Genomic DNA, 16,668 nt, shown 5'->3' with positions numbered 1-16,668 from the left:
GCAAAGGCAATTTGCAGCTCATATTTTGCACGCATCACTATTCGAGACTGAGATGCCAAAGTGAAGAGGTTGTGAAGTGTCTAGGTTATCTAACTTCGGTTTGGAGAGAGGAGAAGAGATGTATTAAACAGGAGGATGAGGAGAAGGATGAGGATGAGAATGAGAAGGATAAGGAGGAGGATGAGGATGATGATGAAGTGAAGGATGAGGAGAAGGATGAGGATGAGGAGGAAGAGAAGGATGAGGATGAGGAGAAGGATGAGGATGAGAAGGATAAGGAGGAGGATGAGGATGATGATGAAGAGAAGGATGAGGAGAAGGATGAGGAGGAAGAGAAGGATGAGGATGAAGAGAAGGATGAGGAGAAGGATGAGGATGAGGAGGAAGAGAAGGATGAGGATGAGGAGGAAGAGAAGGATGAGGATGAGGAGGAAGAGAAGGATGAGGATGAGGAGAAGGATGAGGAGGAGGATGAGGAGGAAGAGAAGGATGAGGATGAGGAGAAGGAGGAGGATGAGGAGGAAGAGAAGGATGAGGATGAGGAGGAAGAGAAGGATGAAGAGGATGATGAGGATGAGGAGGAAGAGAAGGATGAGGAGAAGGAGAAGGAGGAGGATGTGGATGAGGAGAATGATGAGGATGAGGAGGAAGAGAAGGATGAGGATGAGGAGAAGGATGAGGAGAAGGATGATGATGAGGAGGAGGAAGAGGATGAGGAGGAGGATGATGAGGAGGAGAAGGATGAGGATGAGGAGGAGGATGAGGATGAGGATGAGGAGGAAGAGAATGATGAGGATGAGGAGAAGGATGAGGAGGATGAGGAGGAAGAAAAGGATGAGGATGAGGATAAGGAGGATGAGGAGGAGGAGGATGAGGAGGAAGAGAAGGATGAGGATGAGGAGAAGGATGAGGAGAAGGATGAGGAGGAGGATGAGGAGGAGGAGGATGAGGATGAGGAGGAAGAGAAGGATGAGGATGAGGAGAAGGATGAGGATGAGGATGAGGAGGAGGATGGTATCTGGGTATGAGGGATGGAGAGCTATGGTGGGAAAGCAATCAAGCCCTATAGAATCAATTGTAGGATAGTGACCTTGGGGAATTGTTTTATTTATTTCACCTTTATTTAACCAGGTAAGCCAGTTGAGAACAAGTTCTCATTTACAATTGCGACCTGGCCAAGATAAATCAAAGCAGTGCGGAAAATACAACACAGAGTTACATATGGAATAAACAAAACGTACAGTCAATAACACAATAGAAAATCTATATACAGTGTGTGAAAATGTAGTAAGTTAAGGAGGTAAGGCAATAAATAGGCCATAGTTCAAAATAATTACAATTATAATTTAGTAATAACACTGGAGTGATAGATGTGCAGAAGATGATGTGCAAATAGAGATACTAGGGTGCAAATGAGCTAAATAAATAACAATGTAAATAACAATATGGGGATGAGGTAGTTGGGTGGGCTAATTACAGATGGGCTGTGTACAGGTGCAGTGATCGGTAAGCTGCTCTGACAACTGATGCTTAAAGTTAGTGAGGGAGATAAGTGTCTCCACCATCAGAGATTTTTGCAGTTCGTTCCAGTCATTTGCAGCAAAGAACTGGAAGGAATGGCGGCCAAAGGAAGTGTTGGCTTTGGGGATGACCAGTGAGATATACCTGCTGGAACGCATACTACCGGTGGGTGTTGCTATGGTGACCAATGATCTAAGATAAGGCGGGGATTTGCCTATAAGTGATTTATAGATGACCTGGAGCCAGTGGGTTTGGCGACGAATATGTAGTGAGGGCCAGCCAATGAGAGCGTACAGGTCACAATGGTGGGTAGTATATGGGGCTTTGGTGACAAAAAGGATGGCACTGTGATAGACTACATCCAATTTGCTGAGTAGAGTGTTGGAAGCTTTTTTGTAAATGACATCGCCGAAGTCAAGGATCGGTAGGATAGTCAGTTTTACGAGGGCATGTTTAGCAGCATGAGTGAAGGAGGCTTTGTTGCGAAATAGGAAGCCGATTCTAGATTTAACTTTGGATTGGAGATGCTTAATGTGAGTCTGGAAGGAGAGTTTATGGTCTAACCAGACACCTAGGTATTTGTAGTTGTCCACATATTCTAAGTCAGACCCGCTGAGTGTAGTGATTCTAGTCGGGAGGGTGGGTGAGAGCAGCGTTTGATTGAAGAGTATGCATTTAGTTTTACTAGCGTTTAAGAGCAGTTGGAGGCCACGGAAGGAGTGTTGTATGGCATTGAAGCTTGTTTGGAGGTTTGTTAACACAGTGTCCAATGAAGGGCCAGATGTATACAAAATGGTGTCGTCTGCGTAGAGGTGGACCTGAGAGTCACCAGCAGCAAGAGCGACATCATTGATATACACAGAGAATAGAGTCGGCCCGAGAATTGAACCCTGTGGCACCCCAATAGAGACTGCCAGAGGTCCAGACAACAGGCCCTCCGATTTGACACATTGAACTCTATCTGAGAAGTAGTTGGTGAACCAGGCGAGGCAGTCATTTGAGAAACCAAGTGATTGACAGAGTCAAAAGCCTTGGCCAGGTCGATGAAGACGGCTGAACAGTAATGTCTTTTATCGATCGCGGTTATTATATCGTTTAGGACTTTGAGCGTGACTGAGGTGCACCCATGACATGGGCATGGGCAAGTTGCAGTGGAGGTGCAGAGCTGGTGGCCGGGGTAGGGGTAGCCAGGTGGAAAGCATGGCCAGCCGTAGCAAAATGCTTGTTGAAATTTTTGATTATCGTAGATTTATCGGTAGTGACAGTGTTTCCTAGCCTCAGTGCAGTGGGCAGCTGGGAGGAGGTTCTCTTATTCTCCATGGACTTTACAGTGTCCCAAAACTTTTTGGAGTTAGTGCTACAGGATGCACATTTCTGTTTGAAAAAGTTAGCCTTTGCTTTCCTAACTGATTGTGTATATTGGTTCCTGACTTCCCTGAAAAGTTGCATATCGCGGGGGCTGTTCGATGCTAATGCCATACACCACAGGATGTTTTTGTGCTGGTCAAGGGCAGTCAAGTCTGGGGTGAACCAGGGGCTATATCTGTTCTTAGTTCTGAATTTTTTGAATGGGGCATGCTTATTTAAGATGGAGAGGAAAGCACTTTTAAAGAACAACCAGGCATCCTCTACTGACGGAATGAGGTCAATATCCATCCAGGATACCCGGGCCAGGTCAATTAGAAAGGCTTGCTCGCTGAAGTGTTTTAGGGAGCGTTTGACAGTGATGAGCGGTGGTTTGACCACGGACCCATTACGGACGCAGGCAATGAGGCAGTGATCGCTGAGATCCTGGTTGAAGACAGCGGAGGTGTATTTAGAGGGTAAATTAGTCAGGATGATATCTATGAGGGTGCACATGTTAACAGATTAAGGGTTGTTCCTGGTAGGTTCCTTGATAATTTGTGTGAGATTGAGGAAATCTAGTTAAGATTGTAGGACGGCCGGGGTGTTAAGCATATCCCAGTTTAGGTCACCAAGCAATACGAACTCTGAGGATATATGGGGGGAACATATGGTATTCAGGGCACAGCTGGGGGCTGTAGCAAGCGGCAACAGTGAGAGACTTATTTCTGGAAAGGTGGATTTTTAGAAGTAGAAGCTCAAACTGTTTGGGCACAGACCTGGATAGTATGATAGAGCTCTGCAGGCTATCTCTACAGTAGATTGCAACTCCGCCTTCCTAAGCCAGGATTCAGACACTGCTAGAACATCAGGGTTGGCTGTGTGCTAACATAGTGAATAACTCAAACTTAGAAACCAAGGCTTTTGCGATTACAGAAGTCAACAAATGATAGCGCCTGGGGAGCAGGAGTGATACTGGGGGCTACAGGGCCTGGGTTAACCTCTACATCACCAGAGGCACAGAGGAGGAGTAGAATAAGGATACGGCTAAAGGCTTTAAGAACTGGTCTTCTAGTGCGTTGGGTACAGAGAAAAAAAGGGGCCGATTTCCGGGCATTGTAGAATAGATTCAGGGCATTATGTACAGACAAGGATATGGAAGGATATGAGTACAGTGGAGGTAAACCTAAGCGTTGGGTAAAGATGAAAGAGATAGCATCACTGGAGGCACCGATTGAGCCGGTCTCCGCGTGTGTGGGGGGTGGGACAAAGGATCTATCTGAGACAGGTTGAGCAGGACTGGGGGCTCTACATTGAAAAAGTACAGTTAGAACTAACCAAAACAGCAATAGGCAAGGCATATTGACATGGGAGATAGGTATAAAGCAGTCACAGGTGTTATTCGAGAGAGCTAAGACAACAGTTGGTAATGGCGACGAAAGATTGAGCTGAGGCTAAACAGATCAACAGGATGGGGTACCGTATAAAGGAACAGTCCAGCAGGCATCAGCTGTGTAGCTGAGTGATCATAAGGTCCAGTGAACAGCAATAAGTAAGTCCGGGAGCAGTTCAGTGGCTGCTACGCTACAGGCGAGCTGGAGGCACGGCTGTTGATTGCGTGTGCTAGCGGGCCGGGGCTAGCAGATGGATCTTGGTGGTCGTTGCAACGGGAAGCCTACTGAAACCACATCAGACGATTACGTCGGCAGACCAGTCGTGATGGATCGGCGGGCTCCGTGTCAACACTAGAAGGTTCCGTCCGGTTGACAGAGAGGTAGATAGCCGGGAGATGGGCCTGGCTCGAGGCTAGCTCAAGGCTAACTGGGGTTAGCTTCAGGACAGTGGTGATTAGTGGTTATTAGCCAACAACAACAACAGCCATTCGGTTGCAGCTAGCTAGTTGCGATGATCCGGTGTTAAGGTTCAGTGATTCAGTGATTCCGGCAGAAAATCCGATATGCACTGGCAGACTGATGATAATGACTGTGCAGACTGGCCGATAATTGTCCAGGCTAGATCTGGCTGGTAGGTAGTACAGGCCACGGCCACGGACAATGGTGAAGACCGTTAACGGTGGCTAATAGCAAGTAGCTAGTTAGCTGGCTAGGTTCTGGATAAAAATTTATGAAGAAATAATAGAATCCGTTCCACATTGGGTGAGGCGGGTTGCAGGAAAGTATATTTAGTTAAAGGATGGAAAGTGAGATTGAGGAATATATATGAAAAAAACAGGCTATTTACATGAGGACACTACAGAAAACACGACCGCACTGCTATGCCATCTTGGAACAACCCTTAGATCCAGTCAATTATGGATCATCAGCCCAGAATGTCTAACCTCTGGAGGACCTGGCCAGTCAGTAAGACGGACCAGGCAGCTAATATCATTTCCTGACAAATTCAATTGGAAAACATCAGAGATTCCCATGATCTAACTGGCAATAGCCTCACATGATGACCATTAAAGAGAGCCACAAAATCCCCTATAGCAGCTACAACTATAAAGATTATAATATATTACTAGAGGGGTGTGTCATAAACCCTCAAAGTTCCATAATGGGTTGAAAATGGCAGCCATCTTGGTCAGGGAGAAATCCAAAACCAGTCTAATTGGAATGAATGGCAGTAGAGGCATAGGTGATGTATTTCCTGCTTTTACTTATACAGGACAATAAAAGTATGGCATGTGATGTATCAGAAATTGTGTAATGGAATTATAGTCAACCTAAAATATTGTCATATAATTATAAATACAGTTTATATGGGGTTTATACAAATGTTCTGTATAAATAGCCTCTAAAATATACACTGAGTATACAAAACATTAAGAACACCTGCTCTTTCCATGACATAGACAGACCAGGTGAATCCAGGTGAAAGCTATGATCCCTTATTGATGTCACCTGTTAAATCCACTTCAATCAGTGTAGACGAAGGGGAGGAGACAGATTAAAGGATTTTTAAGCTTTGAGACGATTAAGACATGGATTGTGTATGTGTGCCATTCAGAGGGTGAATGGGCAAGACAACAGATTGAAGTGCCTTTGAACAGGGTATGGTAGTAGGTGCCAGGCGCACTGGTTTGTGTCAAGAACTGCAACGCTGCTGGGTTTTTCACGCTCAACAGTTTCCCGTGTGTATCAAGAATGGTCCACCACCCAAAGGACATCCAGCCAACTTGACACAACTGTGGGAAGCAATCCCTGTGGAACGCTTTCGAGGGGGCGGTGCAACTCAATATTAGGAAGGTGTCCCTAATGTTTGGTATACTCAGTGTATGTAAACAGACCATAAATATCTCCGATTTTGTTTTCTTGGAAAGCTGTGAGTTTCACTGCATTGTTTGAATAGAATGTTGGCATATTGGCAGTTAATTTGAAATATTAATGGAATCATTCCTCTAAAACTGGCTGGCTAGCTAGCTAGCTAACACACATACAGTGCAGATAATTATTCAAATGTATTGTTTTACACAATATCTTATCACAGCATTGGCAAACCATGGTTGACCAACTCCCTGATCAACATGGCTGACCTTTGGACCATCATAAGAAGTTTCTTGTCTGTTCTAGTATTCTAATTCCTAACTCTATGGCTACATCAAACACAGGAAACTGAGTGTGTTAGGGTCTGCAGCCAAGGTGCATCAAAGCCAGCCGCCCATAATGATTAATTTAATAGCAGAGAGGTAATCCAGTCAAAACCTAGTTATCGCACAGTAGACCAAGTGGAAAGAAATAGTCCCAGCCTTCTCCCTTAGAATTGAGGCTGAGCTGGTGCGGCTAGGGGCATAGATCTTTCCTTAATTTGCCTTTGGGTGACAGAGGAAAATGCTGAGTAGGGCGAGGCGAACGAGCTAGTCTAACGTTCTACATTAATTCACTGCAGATTAGCATCGATCGGAGTGCCTGGAGTTAGTGGAGGCATGAGATAAAGACAAGTTTCCAAGCACCTCCTACACTGTAAGACTTTTCTGTAATTTCAGCCGTAAAATACTGTAGAATGCACAGTAAAATACTGTAAATGTGTTTTACACCATTAATGCTGTAGATTGCACTGCATTATGGGTAAAATAATGTTAACTGTAATTGGAAGCCTCCTGTAAAATTACTCTAACATACTGTACCTTATGCGGAAGCCTCCTGTAAAATTACTCTAACATACTGTACCTTATGCCTACTGTAGAGTCAAATGATCCGTTTCAGATGCCAACCTCATGCTGTTAGGTGAGACACATGAAACTCAGACTATTTTAGTAAATATCTTCGTGAAGTGGCTGTTAGGTGGAACAATATTTTCAGCAGCTGCTGCGTAGGTACCTTGACTAATAATTATCTTTATGGCTAGCCAACGTTGAATTACTGCATTGTTTCTTAGCTAACCTCGCTAGCTAGATAGCTAGCTGGCAAACATTATAGCATTCCTGTACATTTACAGCATCTCTGATGTAAAGCAAAATTACAGTATTAAGCTGGCAACTCTGGTGCCAGTATGATGCTGTAAATTTACAAGGAAAAGTTTTTCAGTGTACAGTACAAGGACACGCATGAGCATGTGAACACTTTATTCTCAACACCTATTTGCATGAAACTCCTTAGAACAGTGCCTTGCAAAAGTATTCATCCCCCTTGGCGTTTGTCTTATTTTGTTGCATTACAACCTGTAATTTAAATGGATTTTTATTTGGATTTCATGTAATGGACATACACAAAATAGTCCAAATTGGTGAAATGAAATGAAAAAATAACTTGTTTCAAAAAATTCTGCAACACCACCAAAAATAGTCTGCACCACCACTAAGCAAGGGGCACCACCAAGCAAGCGGCACCATGAAGACCAAGGAGCTCTCCAAACAGGTCAGGGACAAAGTTGTGGAGAAGGACAGATCAGGGTTGGGTTCTAAAAAAGACTAAAATTGAGCTTTTTGGCCATCAAGGAAAACGCTATGTCTGGCACAAACCCAACACCTCTCATCACCCCGGGAACACCATCCCCACAGTGAAGCATGGTGGTGGCAGCATCATGCTGTGAGGATGTTTTTCATCAGCAGGGACTGGGAAACTGGTCAGAATTGAAGGAATGATGGATGGCGCTAAATACAGGGAAATTCTTGTGGGAAACCTGTTTCAGTCTTCCAGAGATTTGAGACTGGGACGGAGGTTCACCTTCCAGCAGGACAATGACCCTAAGCATACTGCTAAAGCAACACTTGAGTGGTTTAAGGGGAAACATTTAAATGTCTTGGAATGGCCTAGTCAAAGCCCAGACCTCAATCCAATTGAGAATCTGTGGTATGACTTAAAGGTTGCTGTACACCCACGGAACCCATCCAACTTGAAGGAGCTGGAGCAGTTTTGCCTGGAAGAATGGGCAAAAATCCCAGTGGCTAGATGTGCCAAGCTTATAGAGACATACCCCAAGAGACTTGCAGCTGTAATTGCTGAAAAAGGTGGCTCTACAAAGTATTGACTTTGGGGGGGTGAATAGTTATGCACGCTCAAGTTTTCTGTTTTTTTGTTTTATTTCTTGTTTGTTTCACACAAAAAAATATTTTGCATCTTCAAAGTGGTAGGCATGTTGTGTAAATCAAATGATACAAACCCCCCCCCAAAATCCATTTGAATTCCAGGTTGTAAGGCAACAAAATAGGAAAAATGCCAAGGGGGGTGAATACTTTCGCAAGCCACTGTAAATATTGTAGCACCATAAAACATACTGAGAGTCCCATTATTCTAGGTATTAAAGGTTGGGGATTTTTGTAACGGTGTAAAAACTGTGCAGTAGCTCTGAACGAAAGAAGAACCTGACTATCTCTGAAAATAAAAGTTAACTTTATTGATGCAGTATCAAGGTAACTCAACAAACCGACTGAGATTTTATTCATACAGTAGACAAATAATCTGCTATAACCCTTGACAAGGTAAATTTACTTCAAGGATATTGTTATGTTCTTTTAAATGTTGCTTTTACATAGATAAACAGCACCAGAACATCATATCTCAGTTTTGTGAGTAGACTACTTTGGCACAACAAAAAGTGTGTGCAAACCTGGTCAAGACCTACAGGAAACGTATGATCTCTGTAATTGCAAAATATTAAGTTCTGCTTTTCTGATGTATCAAATACTTATGTCATGCAATAAAATGCAAATTAATTACTTAAAAATCATACAATGTGATTTTCTGGATTTTTGTTTTAGATTCCGTCTCTCACAGTTGAAGTGTACCTATGATAAAAATGACAGACCTCTACATGCTTTGTAAGTAGGAAAACCTGCAAAATCGGCAGTGTATCAAATACTTGTTCTCCCCACTGTATGTGTGCGCATAGTTCTCAAAAGTAAAAAAGCGATATTGCCAGCACCACAGACGTCTCCCACAGATCAAAATATATTTCGAACTGCGCATTCTCAGTACTGAACCCACTTCTGTGACCAAGTGATACTATTGCTTCGAAAATAATCCCTCATTGCCAGAGGCACATGGTTTGACATGACATGTTTATTAATGAGGTCCTGGTTATCTATGCAGAACTAATGATGGTCATCTCACTCTCTATATCTTTCCTTGGCTATATTTTAAAAGGAAGAGGCCTTCCTCCGAGAACAGGGGAAGTCAGAGGGATGCCAAGCAACTGTCACACAATGGCAGGTGCCCAAGGTTTTACGGAGATAGTTTAGCTACCTCTCTCACAGCAGTTGTTATTTCATCTGGTCTCTATCTCTAGCTGCTCACCTGGCACACACTAGTCAATACAATAGCACCCCATCCTCACATCCAAGGTCCTATTTCCTCTATTCCATTAAACCTGATTCAACCAAATAACATTTCCTCCTGCCCTAAGACAGTGTTTCTCCAGTCCTCGGGTAACCTCAACAGCACACAATTTAGTTGTAGCCCGGGACAAACATACCCCATTCAACTCATTTAGTACTTGATGATAAGTTGACAAGCTGAATCATGTGTGCTTGTCCAGGGCTATAATAAAAATGTGTACTGTTGGGGGTACTTGAGGACTGGAGTTCGGAAACACTGCCCTAGTATAATGCCTGTTTAGATTTAAAATGTTTACCACAAAAAACGAAAATACTTAACTCTTTGACTAACTACACCCCCCACCAGCCCCCCTATCTACCGCCTCCAAGCCCCCAATCCTCCCCAATCCCCTACCTCTGGGCCCCCCTGGAGTGAAACATACGTGCCCATATCCCATTTGATCTGCTACACAAGCTAATGAGCTCTGCAGAGGTATACAACGCAGCAGGGTGATGATCGAAGAAGCGGGGTGGGTGGAGATGTGTAAATTAGACTGATCTCCCCAGACACTTAGCTACTGGACACAGGCAGGGAGAGACGGTATAGTATGGAGATATTCAAAGTGCAGGTTAGGGTAGGAATATTGAGCCAAGGCTTTACCTTCTCCTGTGGGGATGCTAATTACAAAACTTCTAATAATTAAATGCATATCAACTACGTCAACACTTCTTCTATGTAAATGTAAAGAAATGAAATGCATGGTCCAATACAGGAGAATCAGATATGCCATGTCCATATTTGTAAAAATGGACACGGCAGGATGATGTGCTTTTGTACTGTTATGGATGGATATTAATTTTCTTTATTAACCTAAAGTGCTGATCGATTTAGCTTCACAATACTTTAATGTGTTACTTAGGCCATTCGTAAACAGCACAAGCCTCATTAATCAGTATGCATGGCAGTATAGGAATTCCGCGTAGGAAGGTGTTATGAATGATTGAAAGCTGGTTTCAGAATTCCAAACAATTCAGTGCACCTCTATTTCAGCACAACCCCCTAGCAGTAAGGGATTAAGGTCACTTGTGATAGACTTCTGGTGAGAGAGGACGTCGTAAAGTTTGTTACAATGTGAAGTCCCTTGCGGCCGAAGGGCTGGGGATTAGTGAACTTTTTAGCACTCTGTGAGGGCCGAAAATAGCAGGCAAATTGCTTCGGTACCTTGGATGGAAACCCATGGCATGGAGGAATGGGACAGTGTTTGCCAAGGCAATGCTTTATAGAGTTACCATTCAACTAGGAAAGCCCACGCACACACACACAACTTGAAACTGTGATTAGGTTTGAAACTATTCTTTGGGTGGCGGCTAGCTACATTTAAAACAAAAATGTCAACTTAAATACACCAGCGCCAGTCTGCTAGTTGACACACATAGGAAATCACAGCCAACCCAATCTTGCTGTCCGACTGATAGTGTGACTACCAACATGTCATCCAAATGGCATATAAATAAGCAAGCATAGGAATTGATGAATGCTAAAGACAGTTGGTTTCTCTACTCCCCTCACAAAAGATTAGCTTTGATATCACCACTGCTTTGGCACTTTATAAGGATGCTGAGTGGACATTTATTCTCTAAATATAAATACCAAAATGTGGCTTTGCTTTTGATATAGTATAATAATGACAGAGTGGTGGGATGTGGGCTCCAGGCTCACTGCTCTCCCTAACAAAGGAAGTGTTAGAGAAAGGAAGGAAACAGGGAGGTTTTAGGGATTGGTAACCGATTAATAGTGGAGGGAGTGAAGGAGGGCAGAGCAGACCTGAGATTCTGTCAGACAGCACAGAGAGAGAACACAGAGCAGGGGGCTGCAAATACACCAGTGCCAGTCTGCTAGCTGACACACATACTGTAGGAAATCACAGCCAACCCAATCTTGCTGTCCGACTCATAGTGTGTCAAACCAACATGTAGTTGCTGTCTTTTGGGCATAGCTACTGTGACTCAATGTGATTGGCGTGAACATTGGCTTTATTGGTGGTGCTGTGCGTCACCCGAAGGAGACTTCAATCCTGACTACTAACCCACAAGATACTCTGATACTCTAATCTGACCCCCCCCACTCCCCTCCCACCTGATACTCTGATACTCTAATCTGACCCCCCACCCCCACCCCCACCCCACCAGATACTCTGATACTCTAATCTGACCCCCCCCCACTCCCCTCCCACCAGATACTCTGATACTCTAATCTGACCCCCCACCCCCACCCCCTTCCCACCAGATACTCTGATACTCTAATCTGACCTAGCCCCGCCCACCTCCCTGCAGCCCAGACGAACACTAATCCCCATAAGTAAGAGAAGCCAGATGGTCACGAACAACTGCTGAAGAGGCCTGGAGATAAGTGCATTGGACATGCCTCCTACTAGCACTGACTTTTCTGATAGCTACTTTATTGAGGAAAAATGTACTTACTATGACTGAGATATGTGGTTGTCCCACCTAGCTATCTTCAGATGAATGTACTAACTGTAAGTCGCTCTGGATAAGAGCGTCTGCTAAATTACTAAAATGTAAATGTTATGTCTGGAGTGCCTGCCGCTGTTTACCTTGTGCTTAAAGTTACCACTGTAAGCCCTGTGGAGGAAGTGGAGGATGGGGGAGTATATGGGAGCTGGTGTGCGGCTCAGGGGAGGCCACATCCGCACCACCACTCCAATCTGGGGTGTCAGAGCTGAGGCCCTGGGCAGGCAGAGTAACCTTGCGAGTGCCACAGAGAGAGCAGCTCTGTCCCAGGCGTGTCGTCAGGATACAGGGCTGCTTTTTACTCTTTCCCCCAGTCCTCATGCCCCTCTGTCTGTCCCTTAACTGGGGCCCACCACAGGCTTCAATCAGTTCCATCCCTGCCTCTAGACACCCAGACCACTATGGGGTCTGATACTGGGGCTGCAGCAGACAGACAGACAGACAGACAGACAGACAGACAGAAAGAAAGAGACACTTGCTGCCTGCACAGAGAGACAGATAGATGGCCACCCAGGAAAACAGTGACTCCCCTGGGGCAGTGATTAAACTGTCATTAAAGGGAATCAAGGCGCCAAAACGACTATCAATCTCCTAGCAAGGTGCGTGATCATTAAGTGAACATTACCAGTGTGAGGAGCTCAATTACTGCACAGCGGGAGCCACAGCGCTAGTGAAAGCCCCCCCCCCCCCCCCCAACTGCTCCAGGATATCCCCACTGATTAACACACACACACACACACGAATGAGAAGGGACACAATCTCCTCACATCATAAGGTGCCCTCAGCCCTCCTTAAGCTTACTACAAGCTCTACACAGACGCAAGATTCAGAGTGTTGCAGCCTCTGCTCAACAAATTAGAACTAGAGAACTAGTTTGTGGGGCTGCAGTTCGCAAATGATATTGTGCTTATCACCCTCATGGCAGTCAAGCAATGCATTCCGAAAAGAGTCGTTCACAATTTGGCAGTGTTGTCCCTTGGTTCCTTGATCTGATCTATAGGCTATATAGGCTAATTATCAACGTAGCCTATTTTTCATTGCTAACCAAATATAATATCAGCGACTGTTCAAACAGTAAACCGAACAGCAAGAATCCACCCAAAAAGGTATTTTGTTTAGAAGTAATAACTAGTGATTACAGGCTATTGTGAAATGCTAGAACCTGCTGTAGCCAACTAGCTAGCCATGTGCTTTTTTCTCCGTGACCAAAACATGATGTTTAATTTTTTATTTTAGCTGACATGGGAATGAATACACAAGCAGCATATCAAACTCGGATAATGTTTTAGGTTACACCGGGAAGTATAAGAATATTTGCTAGGGCATATTTTTTATTATAAATCTGATTATTTCACATGGAGATGTGGGAAGCGAAAAAGGCTAGCTAGCTTGTTATGCTTTTAGCCAGGCTGCCAGCTAGCTACTACTAGCAAAGGAAGGCAACTCTTCCTTGCTTTCACGAAATGAAAAAATGAAAAAAAAAAATTTTTGCTATCGCACCATTGTGAATGCGAGTGGGGACGGCAAAGATCTCATGTTACCAAATGGTGTCCACTAGTCCAAAAATCCCACTGTACCCACGCACGTAGATCAACGGAGTGAAGCTTTTAGTAACCTTTACTCTACCCAACCCCAGGAGGGTACATGCAGTGGTAGTAAGGCAGGTCTATGGGGACCAGCTCAGAGCCAAAGGCAAAGCCTCTTTACACACTCTTCCCTCCCACTCCTCCTCCCAGTGTGGAGCTAGAGCAGCAGGTTTTTAACGTGGGGGGTTTTACCGTCACCAATAGGGGTTAAGAACAGGTTTAGCCACACAGACCCCGGGGAAAGTGAGGGCAGCACTGACACAATGACCTCAGCCTAGCCTCTGATCCCTCCAGATTCCACACGAACTGTACACACACCTTGCCTAGAGTTACATTGGAATCTGCTCTGTGCTGTGGACAGTTGGTCTCGCCATGGTTCAGATATAATGTGCAGCAGCCTGAGCCTCAGATGTGCCCCAGATTGCAGGGTGCACGTAGTAGGCTAGTGCTGACGTGATTAGAGATGTTGACCCTGTGGTGTTGTCATGTTATTATGCTTCACGCATGATTGGCTCCACACAAAAGGCTCCGGCCCATCAACTAAGCCCCCGTAATCCACTGGTTAATTGGATGATGGGTGGAAGTGCTAGTAAAGATGTAAAAATATATATAAAAAATATTGTAAATTTTTGGGTAGCAGGGACCAATCTTTATATCAAAACAAAAAAAATGTCAATGTGTGAAATACAGATTAAATAAAAACCACAAAGCAGATTAATCCTTTCCATCTCTTCTTCAGTGCCTCACCAAAATGAATGGAAACATTCTCAGTCATTCTAAATCATTCATAATCAATCCACAGATATGTCATGCATCCATCTCATATATGTAAGCAATGCCCCCTGTCCTTTGCCTAGACAACTTAACACGCTCAAATCTCCTAATGTTTGCAGTAAATCAGCAGCACCCATGAGGACCCATGTTGTAAAGCCATATGAATGAGTGGCAGCCCTTGCACCCCAGCAGAGCACCCACAGGGAGACATGGTGGAGCAACCATTTCAACGACTCAATGACAACCAGGAATAGTAATATGCAAATTTTATGAGCCCCAGCATAAATCTTTCTCTCACATACGCCTGAACAGAAATCTTTAAATGATCAGTATATTAGTTTACAAGTATTATGAAATATGGCATTTTATCATCTTCCCTTACTCATATCACTGTTAACCTAATGACTACTACTTTTAGATTTGTATCTGCTGAGTAACTTCCAGAACCATGTGTCAGCGTCACACTGCTTCTACATCCTAACAGATCTATAATTAGTACCCCCAAAAAGAGAGAAAGCATGATGGAGAGATGTGAAAGAGAATAATAAAATTATAAAATAATGTTTGCTTACCCAGAAGATGAGGTTGAAGAGGAACATCATGTACTTCAAACAGCAGAGACAGCCCCGTGCCATGTTGTACTTCTTGAACTCTAAAAGGAACACAAAGGATAGATCCAGGTAAAAGACCACGTATTTGCTGCCTTTGGGCGCCGTGTACTTGTTATTGCTGCTCTTGTCTCCTCCGACGTTGATACTGGTGTCGGCCGCTGTCCCAGCCTGCCCCTGTGCGGTGGCACCGCGCGGCCCCGTGGAGCCGTAGAACGCGCCGGCGGTGAAGCCGCGGCCGCCGAACGGGCGGCCAGACGTGGAGGCGCGTGCAAAGTCGGAATCGCGGCTATCCACGGACGGGCTGCGGTGAATGGCTGACTCCTCACTGCTGGACTTCTCCATGCTCTTGGGCTAACACTGCTGCTGAGGGGCTCGCTACCGTAACACACTCTACCATGTCTCAGAGATGAGAGGACACAACTCTCAGCCTCCAGCAGTCTACGCTCTTCCTTTCTGCTCTGTACTGGTTCTCTCCAAGCCCTGAAACTCTGAATCTTTATATCCACCCAACAATGGCGCAACTAAACTGGCTCAGGTTAGTAAAAGGAAGGAAAGACACAGGCACTATTCCCAGCTCTATGTGTCTTCTGCCCGGTGTCCAGTGTCTACTCTCATGCTTCTGAGTTAGCCATGCAGAGAAGTCCTAGTCCAGTGAGGAGAATTATTACCCTGATGAGTTACAGCAGGCTACGTCCTTGAGTCAGTAAGTTTCAATAGTGTCCCCTGGATCTCCTGTGCTCTCCTCTGCTGTGCCGTGTGTGTGCCTGTGGGAGCAGACCCCCTGTGAGTCTCTCTCTCCAGCTCTCAGCTGCTCCACTTCTTCCACCACGTTCCCTTCTCCCTGCTGCTGACCTCAGTACTGATTTTTGCCTGGGGAGCTGGAAACTTTTGCCCCCCCCCCCATTCAACACAATCCTGTATCTTTATTCCTCTCTCCTCTTCTTCTCCTCCTTTCCTGCGCTCTCTCAGTCCTCTGTGCTTTGCGCTCTCCAACGTGCTGATGATACTCTGATTCAGTTATTCTCTCTCTCTCTCCCCTCCTGTCTTCTCTATTGTATAATTTTGTGCTCAGCTGCTCAGTTCCCCGCTCTCTGCCTGTGCTGTCAGTGTCAGTCGCAGCGCATTGGCTGATGTGTGCTATTATCGGCAAGATGCATCTAACAGGCATTCCCTATCCTATCCCCCTTAACTAGAGCACTGCCCTTGTCCCCCCCTCCTCCGCTCTCTGCTCTCCCTCTCACTCTCTCGCTCCCTGCCTCTCATCAGCCCCTCCCCGCTGCTGAGGGAGCAGCCAATGAGGCAGCTGCAGGCGGCTGCAGGCAACCCGGGCTCCTCCCCCTTGCCCTGACCATGTCTTTAATAAGCTGATCATAACACAGCTTTGACTATACAAGTTCAGCAATTTCCTCAGTGTTGTCTGTGCGTCAGGGGGTCTGGGAGGCCATTCATTAATACAAAAAATCATGAGTCCAGGGAAATGTGTGGGTGGTGTGGGTGAAGGAGGGGGGGTGCATGTTTCAGGGTGCGTTCCTCTGCCCAGGCGTTG

The 16,668-nt window shown here is 45.1% G+C and overlaps 1 protein-coding gene across 1 annotated transcript in view; it reads right to left on the bottom strand.

The window, feature by feature from the left end:
• LOC311134414 (tetraspanin-9-like) overlaps window positions 1–15,464 on the bottom strand; it is a gene marked incomplete at its 5' end in the record, with an annotated part of 119,203 nt that extends 103,739 nt beyond the window's left edge. Inside the window, one exon of the mRNA XM_084168090.1 lies at window positions 15,084–15,464. Coding sequence (XP_084024216.1) covers window positions 15,084–15,464 — 381 coding nt within the window. The remainder of the gene's footprint in view (window positions 1–15,083) is intronic.
• Window positions 15,465–16,668: the final 1,204 nt, after the last annotated feature.

Source organism: Coregonus lavaretus (genome assembly GCF_964263955.1).
Source record: "Coregonus lavaretus genome assembly, chromosome: 9".
In the NCBI taxonomy this organism is placed as follows: Eukaryota; Metazoa; Chordata; class Actinopteri; order Salmoniformes; family Salmonidae; genus Coregonus; species Coregonus lavaretus.
This window is presented reverse-complemented; position numbering and strand designations above follow the sequence as displayed.